Raw genomic sequence first — 23,896 nt, forward strand, 5'->3', positions numbered from 1 at the left:
CTGCCCTCCCTCCAACCACCACCCATCCCCTCCTCTCCCTCGACCATGTATCCTCAAACCTTCACCACCGTCTCAACTCTCTCCCTCCCAACCTCTCCTCTCCCTCTTCGTCTAGCCCTCCAGCATCATCTCCTCCTGCCCTCCTCCTCTCATACCGACACTCCCGAAATCGATCCCAAGACCACCTCGCTCTCCAAACTCCTCCGAGTCATCGATATCTACAGAGACGGAGGCAAGCCACTCACAGTCGGAGTGGAGATGCTTCTGGGAGGAAGAAGCTTGGGTTGTGGAGAGGTGGGTGGGGTGGCGGAGAGGGTCAGAGGGTGGTTCGAGGAGGTGAGCTTGAGTGCTCTCAGAATTTCCTTCCTTCTTCAAATCTGACCTCTCTTCTCGTGCTCTACCGATAATTAGAACGAAGCTTTGCTCGGACTCAACTTCGTCTCGGACCTTGCAACCTCTCTCGAAGACGGATCCACTTCCTGTCCGTGTCTTCCCTCCTCTCCTCGTCTCTTCCCTGCGAAGCTGACCTTCCTCCCTTCCTCTTCTCTCGTTTCACAGTCCTCCTCCACCCTTCTCGCTCTTCTGCTGCTCCCTCCAACGCCTCTCCACGTCCCTCAGGTCGCCTCGTCGGGCTAGACATCAAGCTGCACTGGGGGAGGAAGGTCGTCGCGACTTCCAAGAAGAAGGGTCAGAAAAAGAAGAAGAAGGCGAGAGCCGTCGAAGTTTCTTCTTCCAGTGCTGCTTTGGAGAAGGGGAAAGGGAATCGGGATGTTGAGATGGAAGTGGCTGTCAAGAAGGAGGAAGGGGAAGCAGAGGGAGAGAGCAAGAGTGAGTCAACGAAGACGGTGCGAGTGTATGCGCTTTCGGACGAAGCTGACCTTACCTTTATGCTTTGACGGTGAGCAGACGACCTCGAGGAGTACATAGCTGTATATGGAAAGTCTCTCGCTGGACCCAACATGTCGACGGGAGCGGTGGACGTGCTGGATAAGGCGATGTTTCAGGTGGTGCGGTTCAATCTAGGGAGGTGAGCAGATCCTCTTCGTTTCTCGTTCTTCTTTCATTTTTCTGTTCGTGCATCTAGACTGACCATCTCTGACTTCCCTCAATGCAGGAACTACCCGTTCATCTTCCACAACGCTCGTCTCGAGGTTCGTTCTTTGCTCCTTCGCTCTCGAACGAAGACGCGTCTAGTCGAGTCTCTGCTTTTCCTCTGACTCGTTTCGTTTCCTTTCTCGTTCTTCAGAAACTCGACCTCCAACTCCCCTACCTCCAAAGCATCGTTGGTTCTCTCTCCGAGATCATCCATCGATCTGGGAAGTCAGTCAGGAAGCAGGCGAAGGCGTCGTTCTTGGTGAGTTCAGTCGCGTCTCGATCCCTCCTCTGTTTTCTCCCCTCTCTTTCGTCCTGACCCTCCCCACATCCCTCCTTTCTCTCGCTTTCAATAGGAAATCCGAGCCTCCAACCAAATCCTCATCGAATCAACTCGTTCAGCTCTCCGAAAACTCGCCAACCCTTCTTCCTCCTCGACCGACGGAAGGGACGACGACGAGGACGACGAAGCTGGAAGGGAGCCGTTCTCGGACGAGGAGGAAAACGATGATGTAGAGGAGGAAGATGCGGAGGAGATGTTCGAGAGAGCTTTGACGGAGGGGATGGCGAGGGTTTACTTGAACGAGGTGAAGGCTGGGTGGTTGAAGGTCAGTCTGCGTCACGTCTCCGCTCGTCGCTCTAGCTCTACGAGACCCGATACTGATCTTCGGGTCCGTTGGCCTTTTTTTTTCGTTCTCTCTCTTCGATCCGAACAGATCTCAACTCCTCCGCTCCCAGACCATCCACTCCCGCTCCCTCTCCTCCCACCACATCACCAACCACTCCTCTCTCCCTCCGCTTCACCCGAACCTCAACCTCAACCTCAACTTCAACTTCAACTCCCTGATCTCCTCAACCTCGACGATTTCTCCGACGCAGAGATGGTCTCCGAACCCGCCGACGACGACGCCTCCCTCGGAACGAACTCGAGCTCGCCCTCTCTAAACTCGAACGACGTCCCACTCCCTCTGATCCTCCCACTCCCAGCAAACCACCCTCTTCCTCTCGACGACTCGGACGAAGAACAGGCGCCCTTAATCGTCCTCTCCGCCGGCCCAGTCGAGGACGTCTTGCCAGGAGGGTTCCTTTGGGATTCAGACGACGACGACGACGACGACGACGCGGTGGAGGAGCAGAGCTCGACGAGAAGGAGATCCGCGTCAGCGCTGAGGTTGATCGAGATGGAGTTGAGGGTTGGTTCGATGCTTTCGGAGAAGGGAGGTGGAGGTGGAAGGAGAGGGTCGAGCAGCGCTCATCGTGTTCAGGAGGAGGAGGAGGAGGGTTGGTGGTGAGGTGAGGGAAGCTTTGAAGTTCGGAGCTTCGTGGGCTGAGAGCCCGTTTAGTTTGATGAGAACACGTTGTTCAGTTTCTCGTTCTGAGAACTGGAAGTGGGAAGAAGAAGAGAAAGGACGACGACGCGTCTTCCCTCTTCGTCTCTTCAACCGAAACTCTTCCTCGGTCCTCTTCGACAGTACTTTTCCAAGAACACGAACCCCCAATCGAGAGAGGAGAGAACCCAGCCCATTGTAAATCGAAAAAGCACTAGACTAACGTAATAGCAAAGCTAAAAAGAAGAGATCGAAAAGATCATAAAAAACGAAAACGAAACGAAACGAACAAAGGTGTCGTCCTTCCCCTTCAACCCACCTTGCCGTTCCCGTTTCTCATCCAACCCCCAACCCCTCGCCTTCCAACCTCCCCCTCCCAACTCCCAACCCTCCCCACCCAAGTCCCCCAAAATCCCCCAACGTTACGCTCTAAACTCAGACCCGCTTTCACCCCTCCCGTCTCTCGTTGAGAAAGACGGGAAAGGGGAAAAGCAGGAGAGGAGGAACAGTCGGGGGAAGGAAGGAGAAAAGGGAGAAGAAGAAGAAGAAGGAGAAGAAGAGGAAGAGGAAGAAAGAAAGGGGAGAAGAGAGGAGAGAGAGAGAGAGGGTAGGGACGGGGAAGAACGACGAAAGAGAAGGGAAGAAGAGGTGGATTAAGGTAGAGTTTGTAAAGTAAAATATCGAGAGAAGGAAAAAAGCCAAGTGCTACATAGAAAGAGGAGGAAAGATTAGAAAGTCCGTCAAGCCCTCATCGTCCTCCCGACCGCCAACCCCATCACCTCCGCGCAAAACACCCAATCCACCTCCTCCTCCTGCCCTCCCTCGTTCCTGCTCCTGCTCCTCCTCACACAGCCATCTGCATCGTCCCCTTCTCGACCGCTCTCCCCGCGAACCCCCTCCCAGGCGTCTGGGACCGCGGCATCGGCATGTTCATCAGGAACGGCGAAAACGGTGTGGTGGAAGTTGAAGTCAAAGTGGATGTCGAGGAGACCATCCCACCACTGCTTGGTCCTCCCATCGACGAGGTCTGCTCCGTCAACGCTGCCGCCGCACCCCTGAAGACCCTCCCTAGGAACCTCGAGCCTCGACCCAGACCGGAGCGGGAAGCTCGGAGTCGATCCTGAGCGGCGGCTTCCGCTGCTGCTGACGACGACGAGGGCTGCTGCTTCTTCTTCCTCGGCTCGTTGGCGGGAGGCTTGTTGATCGGGAGGAGAGCCATTCGAGGAGTGAGGGAAACCCCCGAAGATGAAGAAGGAGTCGTCGAGAGGGGTAGGAGAGGAAGAGGAGTTGTCGTTGCCGTTGCCGTTGCCGTCGAAGAACCGACCTGCTGCTGCTGCTGATCCAAAGCCGTGCTCAAAGTTCTTGAAGTCCCGTCCGACGAAATCGACGAAGCCCGCTGCTGGGGGAGCCATCGTGCTGATGGCGGATTCGTTGAAGTCGAAGAGGATGGGGACGTGAGAACGTTCGAGTCGTGGGGAGAGGAGGAGAAGGAGCCGGAGGAGGAGGAAGGGTTCGAGAGGTGAAGGGCGTTGGAAGGCGACGAGAGGAGAAAGTTGGGTGTGGAAGGTCGGGAGGAGGGGAAGTTGAGGAAGGAGCTGAAGTCCAGGGTTGGGGAGAAGAGGGTGTTGTTGGTGGTGCTGGAGGAGGAGGAGGAGGAGGGATCCGAAGGGTAGGCGTAGGGGTGGTCCGAGGTTTGGGTGGGGAAGTCGAGGGCTGGAGGAGAAGGAGGGAGAGCCGACGATCCTAGGGAGAGGTAGGGTGAGTTGGAAGGATAGGAGGAAGTCGAGGGAGATCCGAGGGTAGAAGCCTGGTTGAGGGTGGACGGGTTGTTCGACGAAGGAGAGTAGGTGAGATCCAGATTCGACGACGACGCGGGAGAGACCTCTCCGCCCAACGTCCACCCTGCGTCGTCCACCTCCATCTTGCATCCCTTCTCCTGCTCCATCTGCTGCTGCTGCTGCTGCTGCTGGTGGAATCCACCGACCTGCGAAGGACCAGCCTCCATCGTCGACGAGGACGAGTTCTCCATTCCTCGACCGAGCACACCGACGAGTCCTCGAACGAGCTCCTCGAGCTTGCCAACTCGTCCTCGAAGTTCCGAGTTCTCCCTCTCGAGTTCTCGACGTCTGGCGAGCCAGGCTGGGTTGGGAGGAGGAGGAGCGAGAGGAGCCGAGGCAGGGACGCCGATCGGGAGGAGAGTGGACGACGACGACGATGAGGAAGGGACAGGGAGGGCTGCTGAAGAGGAGGGAGCGCCGTTTCCAAGGGTAGCCTGAGCGAGAGCGAGTTCGAGTTCTCTCACTCGATCCTCGAGGGCTTGCTGGTGGTTCTTCTTGGCGTCTCGAGATCGTTGGGCGGAAGCTCGGTTTCCTGTAGAAAAAGGGAAGAGAGAGAGAGGGAAGGAAGGGAAGAACAGTCAGCCAAACAACCTTTTGATTGAGAAAGCTCCGACCGCTTCACAACTCCTCTGAGAAAGAATCGAGAGGAAGAGGGAAAGAAAAAACTTGGGTTTCGGAACACTCACGAAGGACTCTAGCTCGTCGTCGGGATTCGCTCCTGCAAAAAAGGGAAGGGAAGGGAAAGGAAGGAAGGAAACGAGGAGGTGGAGGAGTCAGTCAGCGGTCGAGCTCGAATCAAGTTCGTCACGATCGAGGATAGATTTTTCGCATCGACAAGAAACCATCTTGTATAGAGATCGGAGACTCCTACGAATGCTCGATCTCGAGAGAAGATCAAGCAACGAGCTCGCTTCAGAGGAAGAGAGGAACGAAGAGAGGATGACATTGACATGCTCTCTTCCCACAGCCCCGACCCTCCCTCCCTCCCTCCCTTCTCCCTCTCTCCCTCCCTCCACCACGAACCTATACACACGAAAGGAAAAACGATGTTAATTTTACTCACTGTGATATCCCAGGTTCATTCACATCCCCTTTGCCCGTCCCTGTCCCAATCTTCTCCCCTCCGTCCTCCCCACCGGATTCCTCCCCTCCTCCTCCACCGTTCGAAGAAGGAGCCACGGAAGCTTTACGTTTCTTGTTGCTAGAGTTGGAGTTGGAAGGAGGCATGCGCTTGGGTTCGAGAGAGAAGAGGAAGAGGGAGAGGGGGTTGTTTTGATTCTTGGGTTTGTTGGGTGGGTGGTGGGGTGGTGGTTTGAGAGAGAGAGAGAGAAGGGCGCTTTGGGGTGAGCTCCCCGAGAAGGTTCCGTCCCAAAAGCTCCACGTCGACGCTTTTCTTGCTGGTGAGTAACCAAGCTGCGATGGATTCAATCAAATTTGGGAAACGTTTAGTAGCGAGGAGGAAGTTTAGTAGATACGGGACATGAGAACGATGGGAGGAGGAAATTATGTGTATCATTCGAGAAGTGGGAGAAAGAAGGACCCAAAGGCGAGCTAGGGAGGGCTGAAAGAGAGAACGGTCGCTCAGGCTTTGCCCTTTTCTTGCTTTCGAGGAGTAATGGGGGAGCGAAGGATGCATCATGTCCATCCATTCGAAAGGGAGCTTTCGCTCAGTCCTGCGAAGCGAGCAGATGAAAAAAAGGGACAGAGTCAGTAACAACGACGACGACGACGACGCGCCGAACTGGATCGTTTCGAGAACAGAGAAGAAGGAGGAGAGAACAACTCACTCGAAAGACCGGGACCGTACCGAGTTTCACTCCTTGAAGCTATCGAATATCGGTGAGAGGCTCGAACTGAAGAAAGAGAGGAGGGGAAAGAAAGGCGAAGCGCGTCAGGTTCGGTTCGACAACTCGACGCGTCGAAAGATTAGGATCTGAGGAGGCAAACCTTCGAAACGAACGATCCAACATCTCAAAAAGACCAAGCGCTGTAGAAGGAAAAGAACAACGGGATCGCTTGAGGTTAGCAAAAGAAAGGAGAAAGGGAGGAAGGAGAAGAAGTAGGGACGAACTCGCCCTCACATCTCGTCTTCCAAGGGCTTAGACCCACCCCCCATCTTCTCCCACTGCTATTCGACCACCTGACGCAGGGTAAAAAAGGGTGGGAGTCAGTTCCAGTAAGTGCGAACGGAGAAGATCAAGGGGAAGTGAAGAAAGAAACCGCTCGACGCGACGAAGGGAGAACTCACAAGTCTTCTCGACTCGACCTCTCAATCCCTCGTCAACCACCCAGCCTCGTCCTTCTTCCAACGATCCTCACTCAGCAAGATGAGGAGGAGTTCTCTCTCCTCCTGGTCCAGATATACGACGGCGAGATCGAGGTTGAACCTCGACGAGGGAAACGATCGACCGAACACGTCCATCGTCCGGACCATCCAGTCGTTGAAGTCTTCAACCGTATCTGCTCCCCAATCAAGCTCCGAGGCGTGAAGTATGATGTCGAAAGGGTGACGCAACGAAATCGTAGGATCCTTGATGATGATCGTGTCAACGGAGGTGTGGAGTACGGGAGGACGCGTTTGATCGAGGAGAGGAAGGAGGGAAGCAGCTTGTCGTTCGGAGCGAATGTCCACCAAGTCCTCTCGGATGTAGATGGCGAGCCGTTCTTCAACAGCTCTCTCTCCCCTGGCGGCGAAGGAAGCCACGAGGCCGTCCCTCCACGGTCCTCCTTCCATCTCGAGGGCGAGAGCAGCGTGGACCTGTCTCCGGACGAGATCGTCGTCCCCCCATGTCCCGACCCAGACCTCCTCCAGATTGTTCAGGCCGGAGTAGTCCAGAGGGTGCATGTTGAGCGTTGGGCCCTGCCAGGTTGCTGACCTGGGTGCGTTCTTGGAGGGAGTCCAAGAGGAGATGGGGAAGGACTCTTGACGGAAGCTCAGCTTCTTGACCCATCCTCTCCTCTTCGTCTGCTCCTCTCCTTCTCCGACGAGGAGTCCTTGAGTGGGATCGAAGAGTTGGATCCACGACTCGGATTGACGAATGATGAGGTGGTGGTAGAGGAAGGGAAGGACGAGTTCTCGGAGACCTTTGGAGACGAGGGTGAGAGGGAGGAGGGGCGAGAGGGAAGGAGGTTCGTCCTGTCGAGGTTCAAGAGGGATAGGAAGGTGGCGACCGAAGATGAAGTGAAGGATGTGGTTGTAGATTTCGATGGGGATAGGACGAGTGGGACGGGAGGAGGGAGGTGGAGGAGGAAGAAGAAAGGAAGAGGAAGGTGAGGCTGAAGGAGGAGGAGGAGGGAGGAGGGAGAGGGAAGAAGGCGAGGGAACGTCGCTGCTGGCCATTTTCGAGGAGCGAACTCGGTGTAGGGGTATAGAGAGGAGGGTGTTCTAGGGGAAGAAGTTAAAGATCTGCGAAATCTTGGATGCTGGCGGTCGTGAGGGACCTATCAAAAAGAGGAGGAGGAAAGAGGTCGAGCTCATTTCGAGTTGACCTCAAACCGCATCTCGCCCTCCTCTTTTTTCCTTTGTTTCCTCACTCACGACCATCTAACAGGCTAGTACTAGAGACTCTTCCAAACCAGATCAACACAAAAAATGAAATAAAATAAACTCTCTCCAGCCAGCTTGAACGCGTCTTTGAGACGATCGTGCGGGATCAGTCCGGACCTCTCCAGCGCCCTCCCTGCTCGTCGACATGTCCCCGAAATAGATACAGGATCGTCTAGCATGTTTTCCATCGTTCGTGACCCTGCATGCTGATCCGGTCCGTTCTATACCGCCCCGACGGGCGCAAAGTAGACCGCCAAAAGGCTCAACCGGCGATTTGGTTTCTTCTTTCTTTCTTCTCCCCACACCACATCTCTCTCAGTCTTCCCTCAAAACCTGCCAGAAGTCTCCAGATGCTCTTCACAGTCGCTCTATCCCTCTTGAGTCTCGTCACCTCAGTCGTAGCTTTGCCTAAGTCGACGAACCCTCAGGTCAGTTTCGTTCCTTTGACCCCTTCATCGCGAAGCCGAAGCTGACCTCCATTCGTTTTGGCTAGGTCAAAATATCGGGAAACAAATGTGTTGTGACTGTGAGTGGTCTTCTATTACACATCCTGCAGTGCGGAGATGAGGAGAAGCAGGAGAACGCTGACTTTCCGATTTGCGTTCACGACGTCTCAGCCCCTCGGACGAGCGCAAGATGATTCTCCTGCCCTCATCTACGCTTTCTCAGTCTGCAGGTGAGGCCGATATTTCTACTACCTATCTAGAACCTCCCTCGAAAGACGTCCAGTAGAGCGAATCGCGCGACGGTTCCTCTCATCTCTTCCCGCTGACCTTCCCTTGCTATCTTTCTTTCAGCAACAAAGCCACCATCGAGCTCCCTGGTCATTACACCGTTGGAAGAGTGCTCAACACTACGCTCACCGATGTCGACATCAACTTGACGGGAACGATTCAAGTGAGTCGTTCGAAGGGATAACAGAGACCAAAACGAAACAAAATAGCCTGACCTCTCGTCCTGACATCACTCTTCCCTTTCCCAGTACACAGCCGACATGGCTTACTGGTCTCCTGCCTCAATATTCTTGACCTACCAGAACGTGAGTATCGAGAACTGAAGCGAAAGGTGGACGAAGGAGTTGTCGAGGCTGATCGGGTTCGCGTCGATGTGCTTTCTCAACCTGGAACAGGCCACGACTTTCTGGCTCCTCTCGGGAACTGGAATCACACTCTCTGGAGGAGGAACCATTGACGCCAATGGTGAGTGGAGTGACGACGGCTAGGGGCGAAGTGGAAGGCGAACAGTCCAGGCCTTCAATTTGGTTAAGCTGAGCCTGGTCCCCTCTCCCTCGTTCGATTTATAACAGGTCAGATCTGGTGGGAGCAGTTCGCTCGATCCGGGAACGCTGGAGTCGCTGGTGGTAGCTCGAGGTGAGATCTGAACTCCGCAGGGCAGAAAGAGGGACGAGCTGACTTTCCTTCGACGCGTCGCTGTTTTCGTTCGAGTCCAGAACCTTCTCTCGACCCGTTCCTCTCACCGTTGGTTTCGCTAAAGATGTCCTCGTGAAAGATGTAAGTTCCAATCCTCGTCCAACTTCAAAACTGCTTCCTTCTCACTGGCTTTTCGTTGCGTTCCGCATGCCCAGATTGCGATTGTGAACTCGCCTTTCTGGTCTCTATTCGTCTACAACTCCTCCTACGTCACGTATGATAACCTCTGGATCCAGGCTACCTACGATCAAGACTGCAAACTCGGATGGATGGGACATCTACCGAAGTGAGTTGATGAGAGTTCGCCTTCGACGAGTCGCGTTTTCCTCTCGCCTCTTCTGGTACTGACCCATCTTTTCTCAAATCGCTTCGTTCGGTCCTCGGTTCGTCTCAGGTGATCACGTCACTGTAAGTCGAAGCTCGGAGAGGCAGCCTCCACGAGCTCGGTTGCGAGATCTAACCTTTCTGATTTTGTTGTGTTTCTTTCTCTCTCGCTTTCCAGATCAAGAACAGCTGGATCAACAACCAGGTAGGTGCTGACTTCTTCTCGACGCCTTTTTTTGTGTCACCTCGAAAAGAACAAGGACACAGTGAGGCTCACCTACTTCTTGGCTTTTCACGACGTGCAGGACGATTGCGTTTCGTTCAAACCTAACTCGACATTTGTGGACGTCCAGAACCTCTGGTGCAACGGTACGTCTTCAAGTTCCTTCTTTAGAGCTGAGCTCGAGATTTTTTGAATGAAGAAGAGCGACAGGAGGGGAAGAAAGGGAAGTTTGAGCTCGTCGCTGACCTTTCTCTCTCACCTCAGGTTCCCACGGGATTTCAGTCGGCTCTCTCGGCCAATACGCTGGAGAGACAGATATCGTAGCAAACGTCTTCGTCAAGAAGTGGGTCCCGGATCATATCTACGCGGCCAACGTTTTTACGAGTTCGACTGACCTCCTTCGTCGACGCGTCGGACTTTCACAGCATCACAATGTTGAACGCTCAGCAGGGTGCAAGAATCAAGGTCTTCGGTGGATCTAACGATACTCAGTTCATTTCCGGAGGAGGAGATGGTTACGTGAAGAACATCACCTTCTCCGATTTCTACATTGAGGTGAGCACGGCTTCCCTTTCCATTCTTTCTCGCAACTCGCTGACTCTGCTCCGTTTCCAGAATACCGACACTCCCATCCTCATCGACCAATGCTACATGACTGTGAGCACTATCCCTCTCCTTTCTTCAGCAGAACGCTCAATTCTGACGCGTCTCTCCTCGACTCGCTCTTCAGACCGCGGCTCAATGCAAAGCCTACCCAGCAACCCTCAGGATCAGCGACGTCCACTACATCAACATCAAGGGGACCTCGTCGGGGAAACTCACCAACGGAACCGTCGTCTCGATCAAATGTTCGCAGAACTGCACTGGTATCACTGCCGTCGGGACTGATCTGCGTCGTGAGTCGTTCTTTCCTCGTGGACTCTCGTTCTCTCAACCCTGTTAGACTAGTCTGACGCGAGCTCACCTTTGACTTTCAGCTCCTAACGGAACCGCTACCTACCTCTGCTCACACATCACCCCTGAGACGGGCCTCGACTTCCCATGCACCGAGGTCTAAACGAAAACGCTTCTTCTCTGGTCTTCGTCTTCTCTTTCTTCACCTTGTGGGAACGGTACCATAGCCCTTATTTCATCTCTCGATCTTGATGCCTTTTCTCTCTCTACGAATTCTTCTCAGGGGCGGAGAGCTTGCTGGGGAGCAATCAAGTTCGAGCTGAAGACGACGCGTCGACCTTTCCTCCCCATTCCCTTGCTTCTCGCCTCCCTTCCTCTCTTCCCCAACCTCGAAAAAAAAGAACGAAAAAAAAGATGGGCCGCATTGAGATCGTCTGCCAAGTACTATACGGTTAATTACTGCTTCGAAGTCGTCTGCTTGATCTTCTTCTTCTTCTCCTTCTTGGGGATCTTGTCCTTCCTCTTCTCTCGAACCTCCTCCTTCAGAGCCTTCTTCCTCTCCTGCGAAACCACGCAAAAAAAAGACCCAAGTCGAGAAAAAACGGAAGTCAAGTCAGCGGTCGGTTCGGTTCGGTTCGGTTCGGTCGATCTTCCCTTTGCTCTTCAACGACGCGTCGTTCCATCGAGCTCAAACGAGTGGGGAAAAGAAAAAAAAAAAAAAAAAAACTCACCTTCTTAGCATCCCGATCCTCATGCCTCTTCCCTCTAGGCGCCCCCTTCTCAAACTCCTCCCCTTCCTCCTCACTCCCACTCCCCTCTCCCTCGCTCTCCTCCTCCTCCTCCTCGTCGTCGTCCTCCTCGTCGATCCCTTCGAACCCGACCTTCTTCTTCCCCGATGCCGACTTCTTCACCACTCCATCCACACCCACGATCCCCACTCCCCCCGACCGAGCGTAGATCAAGTCGGCTCCCTCTCCCCGGTTGACGAGCTCCACGTCTCGCTCGGGGTCGTAGACTTCCGAGAGGTTTCGAGGGATGTAGGACGAGAGGAAGATGGCTTCGTCTTGAGCTTGGTCGATCTCGTGTTGGGATTTCGGGAGGTGCGACGAGGAGGAAGAGGAAGAGGAGGAGGGAGCTGAAGCGGAGGAAGGAGGGAGGGTGAAGGCGGGTTTGCTGGTGGTGGTGGTGGTAGAAGTAGAAGAGGCGGTAGAGGCGAAAGGGTTGGCGAGACTCTCCTCGTCGTTCAACACCGTTCCTCCTCCCCTCGTCGTCGTCGTCGTCGTCGTCGTACTCGCACCTCCCTCCTCCTCCCCTTCTTCGGTCTCATCCACCTCCCCTCCATCAGCTCCATCGATCCACTCCCTCAACACCCTCTCCCACCCCTCCATCTCCTCATCCACCTCTCCCTTCCCCCTCTTGTCCTCTCCACTCCTCTTCTTCTCCCTCTCCACCACCCCTCCCCCTCTCCCTCCCCCGCCGCCCAAGTCGTCTCGAGTGATGAACTCGAACGTTTTTCGAGCCCCGAGCGTTCGGACTTCTCCTTTCGAGAGCTTCTTGAAGAAGTCCATAACGTTTCGGATGTCGGACCGGAGGAAGTCGTACGAGGAAGGATGGTCGTGTTCGACGGATTGGGAGACGTCGATGATGAAGAGGTGGGATTCGTGGTATCTGGAGGAAGGAAGGGGGGAAGAAAGCAGGATGGATGGGGATGGAAAAGTCAGACGTAGGGAGGCAAAGACGACACGCGGAGAGAAAAAAGAGACGAGACGAGACGAGACGAGACGAAACGCGTCGAGAACGAGAAAGAAAGAAAAGCGGCTCACAGGATGTTGTACTCCGACAAATCAGCATGAACGAGTCGACATCTCTGGTACATGACTCGCATGATGAGCATCAGCTCGGCGTAGAGATCGGCGAGTTTCGAGACCTCCATGGCGGGAGCGTCCTTCAGTCGAGGAGAGGCCCTGACAAAAAACCAGAACGAAACGCGTCCGAAGGAGAGTCAGACGCGTCGAACAAACGACAACGAGGAGAGTATTGAAAGGAAGGGAAACATGAACTCACCATCCCTCATCGTCCCCCAAGAACTCCATAGCCAGAACGTTCTCCCTGACCTCGATCGGACGAGGACATCGAACCCCTTCGTTCTCGAGTCGTTTCAGGTTTCGCATCTCCTTCTCGGCCCACACTAGCAAACTCAAAAAAAAACGAAGGTCAGCGATCCCAGATCCGTCTCTCCATCTCCAAGCTCTTCCTGTCCTCGACGCTCCCGAACTCTCTTCAAACACACGCCCAAAAAAAAAACAAGGACGAAACGGAAAGTTGGAACTCACTCCTAACCATCTTCCTCGGGTTCCCCTTCCCGTAACCGTTCCTGAACCTGTGCTCTCCGGTAACGTATCTGTCTCGATCCTTGAACACGAGGATGGACGTCTTGTAGATCTTGAGAGCGATGTGAGGAGGGAGAGGAACGGGATGAGGGTTGGAGGGAGTTGCGGGAAGGGGAGTGAGACCTGGGAGAGCGTGGTAGACGTTGGCCTGAGGAAACGAGCGAAGAACAAACGAGCACGGGGGAACGAGCACGAAGGTAGCAGAGACAAGAACGTGAGCTCAAAACGGAAGACCGAGCAAAGCGACGCGACGCGACCGAAAAAGTCGAAAAAACAGAAGACTCACCTCCTTCCCCGTCGAAACACACCCCTCGACCTTCCTCAACACCCCCCTGTTCAGCATCTTCACCAACACCAACCTCGTCCTCGGATCCAGCACCTGCTCCTGAGTCGCTCGATCGGCTTTATCCTTCTGGTTGGCCTTCTCGCTCGCAGCCTTCCTGTTCACGGACGGTCCAGGAGCGTAAGGGTCCAGGTTGAGCAACCGAGAGAGGATGATGGGGTTGGCGGAGTGGGAGTCACCTCCTCCGGTTGCTTGGGTGGTGGTGGTGGAAGAGGAGGAGGGTTTGGTGGGAGGCGCGCGACGAGGTCGGTTGAGAGCTGGGAGGGGGACGGCGGCGGAGGAGAGTTTGGTGGTTGAAGCTTTGGAGGTTGAGTTGGTGGTGGAGGAAGGGTTGGAGGAGCCGGAGGTGACGTTGTGGTATTGACGGAGACGGTTGTATTGTTTCGAGAAGTCTGGAGAGGAAAGACGAAAAGTGTCAGCTCGAGCTCAATTCCCTTTCCTTTCGTTCTTCGCTCGCTCTACAGCTCCTACTTCGTCACAGAGCAAACGACTACATGCACACACTCTCTCTGCCACTCCGTATCCTAGAAGCTCCAAAAAGTAAACGAAACGCTTTGCACTCACCTCTCTCCGCTCCTTCCCAATCCTCATCATTCACCTCCCCTCTCCTCATCATCTCCTCCTCCTCCTCCTCACTCTCATCCCAAACCTCCTCTTCCTCGTTATCATCATCATCAACCCCATCAGGATAATCGTCCCAAACCAACTGCTGCTGCAACGACTCTGCTTCAGCTCGGAGGTCAGAAATCGGTTCTCGAGTCGAAGGTTGTCGAGTCGACGGAGCGTCGTCGTCGATGTAAGTCACGCCAGGTTGACGAGGAGCAGCGTAGTCGGGCGTGGGGAGAGGAGCAGAGGAGGTGAGGTCGGTGTCGGCGTCGTCGAATTGGGAAGGGTCCGACATTTTGGCGCCTTGAGGGAAAGAAGGAAGGGAAGGAGGTGAGCTCGTCGTTTTTTTGCCCTTTCTTCCTTTCGTTCTTGAAGCAGAAAGCTTTGGACGAGGACTTACGTTTCTCGATTATATATCCGATTCCAAAAGCCTCCTAACGATGCGTAGGTTGAAAAGGAAAAGGAAGCTGGTCTGCTTCAAAGCTGAGAGTTGGGGAGGGAAAGAAGGAGGACCCGGCGGTGAGATTTTGAAACTGCGTCGACCGTTTCCTTTTTTGGGAGTTACTGACCCGGCCTTCCCTCTCGCAAAGCGTATACATATTAGGCATGCATTTGACAGAGGAATCAAGGAAAAGAGAGTGTGCGAGAGGGCGAGGGTGAAAGAAGCAAAGGGAGCGTGGGGTCTAATAGGAACTAAGCAAAAAGAAGGAGCGTACGTCTGAGGTAGGAGCGAGGAGGGTCGAGAGACGAGAAAACGAACGAGGGAGGGTTTTATCTATGTGAGGGAGAGTGAAGAAAAAGTAATCAAAAAGGGATTATAGTTCGTAAGGAGAGTGTGGGTGGGTGGGTGGGTGGGTATGAAGAAGTTCAAAAGTGGGTTTCGAGACAGGAGAGAGACGACGGGATAAAGCAAAAGGGAAGCGAACGAGTGAGCGGGAGAATATGTACAGAGGAGGAGAGGAGTAGAGTTCGTTGGATAGGAGAGTGTCCGAAAGAGAGGGAGACGGTGAAAGTCCAGAAGAGAGAGGGATAGAGAGTGGGCAGGAGAGGGTGCAAGAGAGACGAGGAGCGACGCGACGAGGACGAGGACGAGAGACGATCTGTGTTCGACGACGAGCAAACGAGAGAAGGTCAGCTCCTCCTTTCGAGAAGAAATATATCTCGAGTCTTCAACTCACCAGAACCTCATCACCATCCCACCTCGACTCCCGTTCCCAACAACAACAACCTCCCCGCCGCTCCACGACTTCTCCTGCCTCTTCGCGACCCACACGTCCCCCAGCACCCTCAGCACAATCACTCCTGCCAGCAACAGCATCAACAGCGCCATCAACCTCGACAACCTCTCCAACGCTTTCTCTCCTCTCCCTCTGTAAACCCTCTGTCGCTCCTCGTACAGAGGAAGCAAGGTGAGATCGATCGAATCCTTCTTGCTTGATCTGCTGTTAGTCGTCGTGAACCTTCGAGCGGAGGGTGAAGTAGGCGAGTAAGGTGCTGGAGTGAGAAGAGCTTGTTGGTCGTAGAGCTTGGAGGAGAGGGAGGGTAAGGTGGAGGATCGTTTGTAGTTGCAATTGTTGTTGTTGAAGAACGAGAGGGTTGGGAGGGAAGGCGAGGAGAGGGAGTGCGGGATGTTGTTGTTGTTGTTGTTGTTGTTGTTGTTGTTGTTTCGAGGGTGGATTGGATCGGGAGGAGGAGAGGCGGGAGTGAGGATGAGAGTGGGAGGGTGGAGGTGGTGAGGAGAGGAGGAGGAGAAGGTTGGATGGGAGGGGAGGGGAGCTGAGAGAGAGAGGGAGGGAGCGGGGAGGAAACGGGCGTCAGCTTCTGTACGACCGACGAGCGGAGTTTTTTTTTTGGAGCGAGGAAGATCCGGAAGGAAGAGGAGGAAGGAGGGATTCGATAGGCGGAGATGCTCGAGCTTGTGCATACAACGAGAAGCGAAAGAGGAGCTCGAGGAGGCAGGATCCGTTCCTTCTCCCTCTCCCTCTCCCTCTCCCTCTCCCTCCCTCCCTTCTCCTTCGAAACTATATACAACTTGTTACTCACCCGAATGAACCAAAACCCTCAGCGAAGGTCTCTTCTGACCCAACCTCCCTTCCGATCCGAACCAAAGATCGTTGTTCCCTTTCCCTCCTGTGCTCCATCTCGATCCTCCTCGCCCCGTCTCGGCTCCCGGTTCGATTTCGTTGTCTTCGAGAGGAGGAGGAGAGGTTGTAAGCGTAGGGACTGACGTCGAACGGAAGTGGTGGTGCTGTTGGTGAAGAAGAAGAAGAGAGGGAGTGGATTCTACAAGAAGAAGAAGCAAGCAAGGAGAGGGAGAGTCAGCTCGTAAGAGATAAGAAGAGGGAGGAGGAGAGATCGCGGAAGCGACGACTCGAGCTGAGACAAGAGAGAGAGCTCACCTTCGTGGTTGTCGTTCATTTTTTTTGGGCGAGAGGAGAGCGGGAAGTAGTAGAGAGGAAGAGGGCAAGGTGGTGGGTTCGGTGGATAAGAAGAGAGGAAAGTTCAAAGTCGACCAAAGAAGAAGCAAAGGAGGGACGAGAAGGGACGAGCTCAGGAGCAAGGCACCGATCAACTTCAGTGCTTGATTGAAGAGGGAGGCAAGCGAAGATGGGCAGTGAGTCCTTATAGACGAGAGCAAGAGGGATAGGGAGGAAGGGGTTTAAAGGAAAGTGACGGTGGTGGTGGTGGTTGAAGGGAAAGAAAGCAGATAGGACAGCATAAAAGTCAGGGAGAGCTCGTTCGGTTCCCTGCCTCCCCTGCCTGTGGGTCGGTCGGAGCGCGGAGTTGGGCTGAACGAAACACCTGTCCAAAGAAAAAACCGTGGATGTTTTTGTGTGGCTTGTTGCACGTGAGCCGTACGAGGGTTGGTAGTGGTACTAGAGGGATGGGAGGAATAGCTGAGATACGAGGCCCGGAGGGGTTTTTGAGCAGGATGAAGAGAGGGAGGGGAAAAAGGGGAGGCTCGCCTCGACGACTCGTGCTTGAGAAGAGCCGATATATACGACAGCGATCTCAGGAGACCTTTCGATTGATCTGTCGTCGGATCAAGAAACAACGGGGGAAAGCGTCAGTTCGTTTCGGTCTCGACGGAGGAAGGAAGGAGCAGAGAGAAGAAACGCAAACGACGACGACGACGCACCTTTCCAATGCCTGCTCTCGTCCTGAACTCCACTCTGAGCCTTTGGTGTTCTGACTGCGGGGATAGAAACGGACATGACAGCTACTAGGGGAAGCGTGAAAGCGCGGGAGGGAACACGAATGGCACGCGAAAGGACGACTTCGACGACGCGTCGCCTCTCTCTAGCTCACTCTCACTCCGCCTCTCGTGCTCGACGGTAACTGGAACTCAAACGAACCATCTCATCATCAACCTCTCTATTCTCATCCTCCACCCCTCATCTCAGCCTCCTTCCTAGCCCTCTTCCGATCCTTGTTCTTCCTCCCATGCTTCTTGATCTTCGCGTCCTCCTCCCCTCCCTCTCCCTCTCCTCCCTCCCCAACCAGTTCCGCCAGACCCAACTCTCCCAACCTCAGCAATCCACCACCAGCAGGAGCTTCCACCTCTCCTGATTTCCTCTTCTTCGAGCCTTTCGGTTTCGACGTCGATCCTGAAGCAGAAGACGAGGGAGCAACGTCCTCGAATCCTTTGGGACGAACGAACCCAGGTTTAGAAGAAGGACCTCCTGGTCGACCAGGACCTTCGTGAGCTGGAGCGTTGAGGGTGATGGTTCCTGCTGCTATCGAGGGAGCGACGCGGGGTTGGTAGGGTTGAGCGACGGAGACGGAGACGGAGGGAGGTTGGGAAGAAGAGGTGGAGGGAGCCGAGGAGTCGATCATGGAGAGACCGGGAGCGTTGTTGAACGTTGTGGGTTCGGAGGAGGGTTCAGGGGCGGAAGGGGTGGTGATGATGGGTGCTGGGGGGAGGGAGAGTTTCTGAGGAGAGGGAGGGTTGGAGGGTGGAGGAGAGAGGGAGGAGGGAGTCAGCGAGTTGAGAGAGGAGCGAGAAAGTTCCTGCTAAGTTGGAGTTGAAGATGAGATATGTATGTATAGCTGTAAGATGACTGCAAGATCTGCATTTACTTTTGCCCGTTCTTCAGTAGGAAGGAAGGGCCAATCCCTCAAGAAGTTGAGCTCAACAATTTGAGCTTCACTTCCTTCCCTCTCCCTCTCGAGCTCACCCGTCCCTCCCCAACTCTTCCCAGTGAAACCCAGACCCAACCTAGGACTCCTAAATCTATCACTCTCCTCCCTGATTAAAAAAGAAATCCTTCAAACTCACCTCAACATCCTTATTCAGCCCTCCGAAACTCCTCCTCCCTCCCTTCCCACTCTTCTCCCTCCATTCCACTTCTTTCTCCTCCTTCTCCTTCCCACCGAGCAAGAAAGGCAAGTAACTCCCTTCCACCTCGATTCTACTGCTCGAAGACGACGACGAGGAGGAAGCGTGCGTGACTGAGAAGCCTGGAAGGACCCATTCGGGATCGTCTTGAGCTGGAACGACTCGTTTCGGTTGAGCTGTTTTGGAGGTGGTAGGGCCTGGAGGAGGAGGGACGATGATGGCTGAAGAGCGGTTCATGAATTTGAGGCCGAGAGTGCCGTGGGAGAGGGATTTGGGAGGCATCGCGGGCGAGGAAGGAAGGGAGGGAGGGACGGAGAGGGAAGGAGGGGAGGTGAGAGTTGAGAGGCAAGAAGGAAGGAGAGGTCGAAGGTCAACAGATTTGGGACTAGAAGGTTGCAATTTTCTCTGTGAAATTTGTGCCAGAGTCTAGTTGTAGAGAGGACGTGATTAAGGGCTCGAACATAACATTTCCATGAGCTTGAAAATGATGTAGACGCGCGGAAACAGAAGGCTGATTTGATCCTCTAGCTAGCTCCTTCGCCGACCTCTTTGCGAGTTCGCTCTCAACCACATAGATCGAATCGGACTTCAAAGATCGCGGCCTTCTGTGGTCCCTCTTCGTCCAACGACTTTCTCGAGGTGCCTGCTGCCCTCTTGTCGCTCCTGATAATCCTTTCTCGGACGAACGAAGAAGGGACGAAACCGTCGAGCTCACCATCATCTCTCCCTGAGCACCTCCTTCCCTTCCGTCCTCGTCGCTCCCGAGATACACTCCCAACGATACGTACTCGGTCAAGCTGCTTGCATAAGCGATCGATTCACCTATCTAGCGATCTTGAGCTCCTCCATGGCGGGAGGCAGGGAAGCCCTTGTTGAAGCTCATCTCTTCCGTCTTCCCTCCCCTCCTTCCTCTCCCCTCAGCTCCTTCGCCTATCCCTCGCTTGGCCTCTATCGTACCTTACCTCAAGGAGCCTTCCATGCTTTCGTCAGATCGGTCGGTCGTGTAAGCGAAAACTCCTTCGCTGGCTCGCCCAACCGTCCTTCTCCCTCCCAGCTCACTTGAGATCAAGCCTTCAAGAGCTCGTCAGCGCGGATCAAGAGGTTTTCTAGGCCACCGATAGCTGAATAGGTATCCTCGTACGTAGTGCAACCTCTCCTCGGATGAAACGGAACTCTGCGAGATAGACGCGAGGTGCGTCACGTCGTCTCTTTGCCTTCTCTCCTTCCTCAGGCCTGAGATGTCGCTGATGTGCGTTCTTTTGCATCGATTTCTCTAGAACGATCAAAATTGCAAGCCAGGCATCTTACCCTTCTAAGGACGAAGATCTCACATTCAGGAACCGAACCCTGACTTTCACGGCCTCTCAGGTCCGTTCTGTCCTTTCCCTCCCTCCCCCCCTCTCTCTTTTCGTTGCTGATTTCGACCTTCTTCCCCCTTTCCTCCCCATCTTCCTGCCTCTTCCTCCTCCTTCTCCGTTGCTGCTTTCAAAAACGGGATCAAAACAACCAAGCAGCTTTCACCTCGTCACGACCCTCCTCGACGCCTCGAACGGGAAAGTCGAAATCTCGACAGGCCAACCTCTCCTTCCAACCATCAAGGCACAAAAGGGCAAGTCTTCGGTCATCGCCACAACTTTCGTCTAGCTCGAAACTTGATCCGTGAGTTCAGAAGACAAGATTCGAATCCCACTCCCTTCCCTCCAACCACTTCGGCCTCGACCTCAACTCTTTCCCTCCCTTGTTTCTTGTTCCCGTCTCCCTCCCCCCTCCTTTCCCCTGGCGACGCCTCGCCACGCCGACCTCATATCTCCCTTTCCGGTCCTCCTACACTTATTCTCCCTTCTTCTACTTTCACTTCGCTAAGGATGACCTCTCGCTTCCTGCTTCCAGTCGAGCTCGTCTCCTCCCTCTCCTCCCTCCCCACCACCTCCTCCTCCCTCCTTTCGCCTCGGATGGCTTCCTTCGCCAGGGATATCCTCCTCAGTCGCTCCCTTCACTGCCGAACCGTCTTCCCCTTCCTTCGACGCCAACTCTGGTTCTACGCTGGTCGATTTCTCCTCGCTCTCGCCATGTTCGCATGGACGGGAAGTCGAGAGGTCGCTGGGATGGTCCTCAGGAAGGACGTCCTCGTCTTCGTTCTGTACTGTTTCACCCTCTTCATCCTCTTCAGGCTCTTCAAGTACGTCCTCCACCACTTCTCCTTCCCTTCTGCTCCCTTCCTCTATTGCTGCTTCGAAAAGAGCAACGGGAGGGCCGGATGTCTTGGACGCGTGCCTGATCTCCCTCTCCCCCCTTTTTCGATCCAAAAAACAGACTCAAGCAACAGTTTGATGTGAGATTTTCACACCTATAAGCTCTAGATGAGGATTCAAACTAATCCTTAGCTTCGCTTCCAACAGATCACCTGCTCGTCAGCAATCTTTTCCGTCTTCCCTACGGCGAACCCGGTGTGAGCTCGCTCGTTTCCTACTTCCTCGTCCTTCTCGCACGTCAAGCTGAACTCTCTCTCTTTATCTTCGTTTCCGTCTAGCTCATACGTCATGGGAACGAACCTCGGTTTCACCATCGGAATGGAGTGGTTCTGGCTCGGAAAGTGGGAGAGTGAGTTCAACCTTTCCCGCTTCGAGGAGTCGAGCTCGAGGCTAATTGGCCCACTTCATCCTCCTTCGTTCTTTCCTTCCCCTTTCAGAGTACCAAAAGCTTGGAGCCGATGTCATCTGGTTCGTCGTTCACGCCTTCTCATCCCCTCTTAGGACTTTGATCGTCGTCGAGTTCAAGCTGACTCTCTTTTCCTCCTCTTCTCTCGACGCGTCGACAGCATTCGAAGCTTGTTCTCTTCCGTCCCAGAGTTCACGGTCGCCAACGCTGGTGCCATCAAGAAGATCAGCATGGATCGAACTACGTACAAGAGTGAGTCCTCTAAGTTCTCCTGGAACGAAAACGATGTAGTTCGACGAAGTGGCGGGATTGAGCAACGGACACTGACTCTCTCCTTCTTCCCGATCCCCTGCTTTCTTCAGAGCCTACTGCGATGTACTCGATGCTCAAATTTTTCGGCAACAACATGGTGACGACGGAGGACGAGGAGTGGAAACGACATCGAAAGGTTGCGTCGCCTTCGTTTCATCAAGTGAGTCGTCTCTCGATCCATCTCTCTCTCTTTTCGACGAAGCTGTCGACTCGAGCTCACCACTATTCTCTTCTGCGTCTTCTTTTCCGTTTCCAGAAAGCCTATCCTCTCGTCTGGGAACGAACGTCGTCCAGTAAGTCGCTCCGACGCTTTCCTCTTCCTCGCCTCGAGCTGACCGTTCTCAACTCTTCTCTTCAGTCATCAACAACATGATGTGCCACGAAGGCTGGAACGATCTCAAGTCCGGAGAGTCCTTCACCATCAACCACGTCCACAACCTCACTACCAAGGTTCGTTCGTCTCGTTTCGTCTCCGCTCTCGTCCCGTCCTTCTTCTTCCGAACTGACGCTCTCTGCTTCTTCCTTCCCAGGTTGCCCTCGTCGTCATCGCTGAAGCTGGTTTCGGCCTTCGAATGGACTGGGCTGAGCACATCAAGGGTCAACCTACTCCTGGTTCTCAGCTCAAGGGAGAAGCCGAGCACGCTGCCTCTCTCGCCAGGTGGGGAGGCTGGTTCTGGAAGAGGGAGGAGATGTCCGTTCAGCAGTCTCTCAGGATCGTCGCTACCAATGCTATCCTTCGAGCTGTTCTTCCCAAGGTGAGCAGATCGTGATGTGCTTGGGGTGAACGACGGAAAGCTGACTCGACTTCGTTCTTCCTTCACCCTTCAGATACTCTTCTGGATCCCGTCGACTCAGTGAGTTTTTCGTCTTCCAATCCCCGTCTTCTAGTCGTACTGACCGGTGTTCTTTCCTCATCTCTCAGTCTCTGGGCCGTCGATCGAGCGTTCGGCAACCTCGACGTTCACCTTGGTAACATCGTCTCTACTCGAAGACATCTCATCTCCTCTGGAACGGATTACGAGGAGGTCGAGATCGACGACGGGTTCGACACTGGAGATCGACACGTCGAGAGGGTTCAAAAAGTCGACCTCTTCGGAGCGCTGATCAAGAGTGCTCTCGACTGCGAAGCCGGACCTGTCAGTGGAAGGTTGAATGATAGAGAAGTCATTGGGTGAGTACATCGCTCTCTCTCGCCTCGAAGAAGCTTCGAACTGACCTCTCTCCCTCTCTCTCCGTCGCAGAAACCTCTTCATCTTTCTTCTCGCAGGCCATGAAACGACTGCGTGAGTCCCTCATTGATCTATCACTCCCGCTTGCTTCGAAAGCGGAGCTGACTTGCCTCCTTCTTCTTTCTTTTCGACCCACAGCAACAGCCTGTGTGTTCCTCCCTCTCACGTTCGACTCGACCGTCGACTGACCGCCTTCGTTGCTTTTTCGTCTACAGTGCCTTCACCTTCGCCAACCTCGCTCTCAACCCTCGATGCCAGGACAAGATGTTTGAAGAGATTCTCGCCGTCTGCGGAGGGGAGGACCCGGTGCGTCGTTCTTGCTCCTCGCCTTCTATCTCGAACGACGTTTTGGTTGATATTCTGTCCTTCTTCCCCTCATTCAGACCTTCGAGAACTACGGACAGCTCAAATACACGCTCGCCTGGTGAGTTGCGCCGACGAATCGTTCTCGAACGCTCGTTTCTTCGCAACTGACGGTCTCTTCCTCTCCTCGATCGTCTCAGCTACAATGAATCGATCCGACTCTTCCCTCCTGTCAACATTATTCCCAAGGTTGCCGTTCTTGGGAGCTGGCTTCGACATTACCATCACCACGAGGGCGTTTTCAAGGACGTGAGTCTATCATCTCTTTCTCTCTTCTCCTTTCCCTTCTCAAGAGGTTTCTGACACCTCGACCGGCTCTTTCTTCTTCACAATTAGGTCTGGATTCCCGTCGGTTCCAAAATAATGCTTGACGTCGTTGGCTTGCACTACAACCGTTCGTCTGCGCTCTCTCGATCTTCGCCTTCTTGTTCGCTTGACGTCTCGTCCTGACCCGGAGACTTCTCCTTTTGCCAGCTCACTACTGGACCGACCCTCACGCCTACATCCCCGAAAGGTTCCTAAAAATATCAGCGGATCAGAAGGACGCCTTCTTCCCTTTCGCTGGTGGTCCTCGAGCCTGCATCGGTGGGTCGCCTGTTCGGTTTCTCTCGTCGCGTCGGTTCGAACCGTTTACTGATCGTTCTCTTCTTTTCTCCTCTGCCTCTCCCTCAGGTCGACGGTTCACTGAAGTCGAGTCCGTCTGCGCCATGGCCAAGTTCGTTCGATCCTACCGAATCCTCCCTGGAGACGGAACCGGAGCATCGCTTCTCTCCCTCCAACGACGACTCCTCCAAGCCAAACAGGTCATCACCCTCACTCCCGTCGACTGCCCCATCACCTTCCAGAGGCGATAACAACCACTCTTCCTCCGCTCCCATCTTCTCCACCCCTTTTTTTCGACCCCGTCTCTTCACTCTCTCTCTTTCTCTTTCGTCGCATCTCGTCTCGTCTCTCTTTCGCTTTTTCTCGCACTCTCTTTC

At 54.3% G+C, this 23,896-nt stretch overlaps 9 protein-coding genes across 9 annotated transcripts; 5 read left to right on the forward strand and 4 right to left on the reverse strand.

The window, feature by feature from the left end:
- Positions 1-45: 45 nt before the first annotated feature.
- BDY24DRAFT_369631 (uncharacterized protein) lies at positions 46-1,411 on the forward strand (the record flags this gene model as incomplete). The annotated part of the gene is made up of 6 exons (XM_076638067.1): positions 46-336; positions 412-481; positions 559-828; positions 907-1,027; positions 1,085-1,151; positions 1,247-1,411. The coding sequence occupies 6 exons, from the start codon at positions 46-48 to the stop codon at positions 1,409-1,411; spliced, it is 984 nt and encodes a 327-aa protein (XP_076497605.1).
- Positions 1,339-2,772, forward strand: BDY24DRAFT_24124 (uncharacterized protein). Its single transcript, XM_076636719.1, has one exon. The coding sequence runs from the start codon at positions 1,629-1,631 to the stop codon at positions 2,382-2,384; it is 756 nt and encodes a 251-aa protein (XP_076497606.1). The 5' UTR covers positions 1,339-1,628; the 3' UTR covers positions 2,385-2,772.
- BDY24DRAFT_385208 (uncharacterized protein) lies at positions 2,771-4,455 on the reverse strand. The gene has a single exon (XM_076639928.1). The coding sequence runs from the start codon at positions 4,346-4,348 to the stop codon at positions 3,161-3,163; it is 1,188 nt and encodes a 395-aa protein (XP_076497607.1). The 5' UTR covers positions 4,349-4,455; the 3' UTR covers positions 2,771-3,160.
- Positions 4,456-5,582: 1,127 nt separating this feature from the next.
- BDY24DRAFT_385213 (uncharacterized protein) lies at positions 5,583-7,542 on the forward strand. The gene is made up of 5 exons (XM_076639929.1): positions 5,583-5,931; positions 6,046-6,111; positions 6,206-6,245; positions 6,340-6,398; positions 6,507-7,542. Exons 1-5 carry the CDS (start codon positions 5,896-5,898, stop codon positions 7,131-7,133), a joined length of 828 nt encoding a protein of 275 aa, XP_076497608.1. The 5' UTR covers positions 5,583-5,895; the 3' UTR covers positions 7,134-7,542.
- A 613-nt stretch (positions 7,543-8,155) lies between these two features.
- Positions 8,156-10,994, forward strand: BDY24DRAFT_409308 (pectin lyase-like protein; the record flags this gene model as incomplete). Its single annotated transcript, XM_076642817.1, has 17 exons — positions 8,156-8,233; positions 8,423-8,481; positions 8,603-8,702; positions 8,788-8,844; positions 8,935-9,004; positions 9,112-9,175; positions 9,256-9,316; positions 9,391-9,416; positions 9,472-9,521; positions 9,630-9,643; positions 9,738-9,764; positions 9,865-9,928; positions 10,047-10,125; positions 10,208-10,337; positions 10,398-10,439; positions 10,513-10,678; positions 10,760-10,994. 17 exons carry the CDS (start codon positions 8,156-8,158, stop codon positions 10,837-10,839), a joined length of 1,167 nt encoding a protein of 388 aa, XP_076497609.1. The 3' UTR covers positions 10,840-10,994.
- Positions 10,995-11,132: 138 nt separating this feature from the next.
- Positions 11,133-14,310, reverse strand: RIO1 (protein kinase RIO1; the record flags this gene model as incomplete). The annotated part of the gene is made up of 7 exons (XM_076643274.1): positions 11,133-11,237; positions 11,408-12,344; positions 12,500-12,640; positions 12,741-12,864; positions 13,010-13,214; positions 13,353-13,801; positions 13,974-14,310. The coding sequence occupies 7 exons, from the start codon at positions 14,308-14,310 to the stop codon at positions 11,133-11,135; spliced, it is 2,298 nt and encodes a 765-aa protein (XP_076497610.1).
- A 771-nt stretch (positions 14,311-15,081) lies between these two features.
- Positions 15,082-16,553, reverse strand: BDY24DRAFT_24224 (uncharacterized protein). Its single transcript, XM_076636724.1, has 4 exons — positions 16,415-16,553; positions 16,059-16,298; positions 15,194-15,791; positions 15,082-15,115 (listed from the first exon to the last, which is right to left on the reverse strand). Coding segments are annotated over exons 1-4 (858 nt in total). The 5' UTR covers positions 16,434-16,553; the 3' UTR covers positions 15,082-15,114.
- On the reverse strand, positions 16,249-17,313 carry BDY24DRAFT_24235 (uncharacterized protein). Its single transcript, XM_076636725.1, has 3 exons — positions 17,155-17,313; positions 16,415-17,048; positions 16,249-16,298 (listed from the first exon to the last, which is right to left on the reverse strand). Exons 1-2 carry the CDS (start codon positions 17,228-17,230, stop codon positions 16,675-16,677), a joined length of 450 nt encoding a protein of 149 aa, XP_076497612.1. The 5' UTR covers positions 17,231-17,313; the 3' UTR covers positions 16,249-16,298; positions 16,415-16,674.
- A 2,993-nt stretch (positions 17,314-20,306) lies between these two features.
- BDY24DRAFT_414167 (cytochrome P450) lies at positions 20,307-23,770 on the forward strand (the record flags this gene model as incomplete). The annotated part of the gene is made up of 20 exons (XM_076643275.1): positions 20,307-20,533; positions 20,668-20,686; positions 20,754-20,803; positions 20,885-20,955; positions 21,044-21,074; positions 21,173-21,264; positions 21,375-21,484; positions 21,581-21,617; positions 21,683-21,774; positions 21,855-22,079; positions 22,153-22,178; positions 22,247-22,495; positions 22,566-22,607; positions 22,692-22,700; positions 22,769-22,859; positions 22,937-22,977; positions 23,057-23,165; positions 23,253-23,310; positions 23,391-23,501; positions 23,589-23,770. 20 exons carry the CDS (start codon positions 20,307-20,309, stop codon positions 23,768-23,770), a joined length of 1,872 nt encoding a protein of 623 aa, XP_076497613.1.
- Positions 23,771-23,896: the final 126 nt, after the last annotated feature.

Source organism: Mrakia frigida (assembly GCF_051309035.1).
Source record: "Mrakia frigida strain ATCC 22029 unplaced genomic scaffold BDY24scaffold_11, whole genome shotgun sequence".
Taxonomy (NCBI): Eukaryota; Fungi; Basidiomycota; class Tremellomycetes; order Cystofilobasidiales; family Mrakiaceae; genus Mrakia; species Mrakia frigida.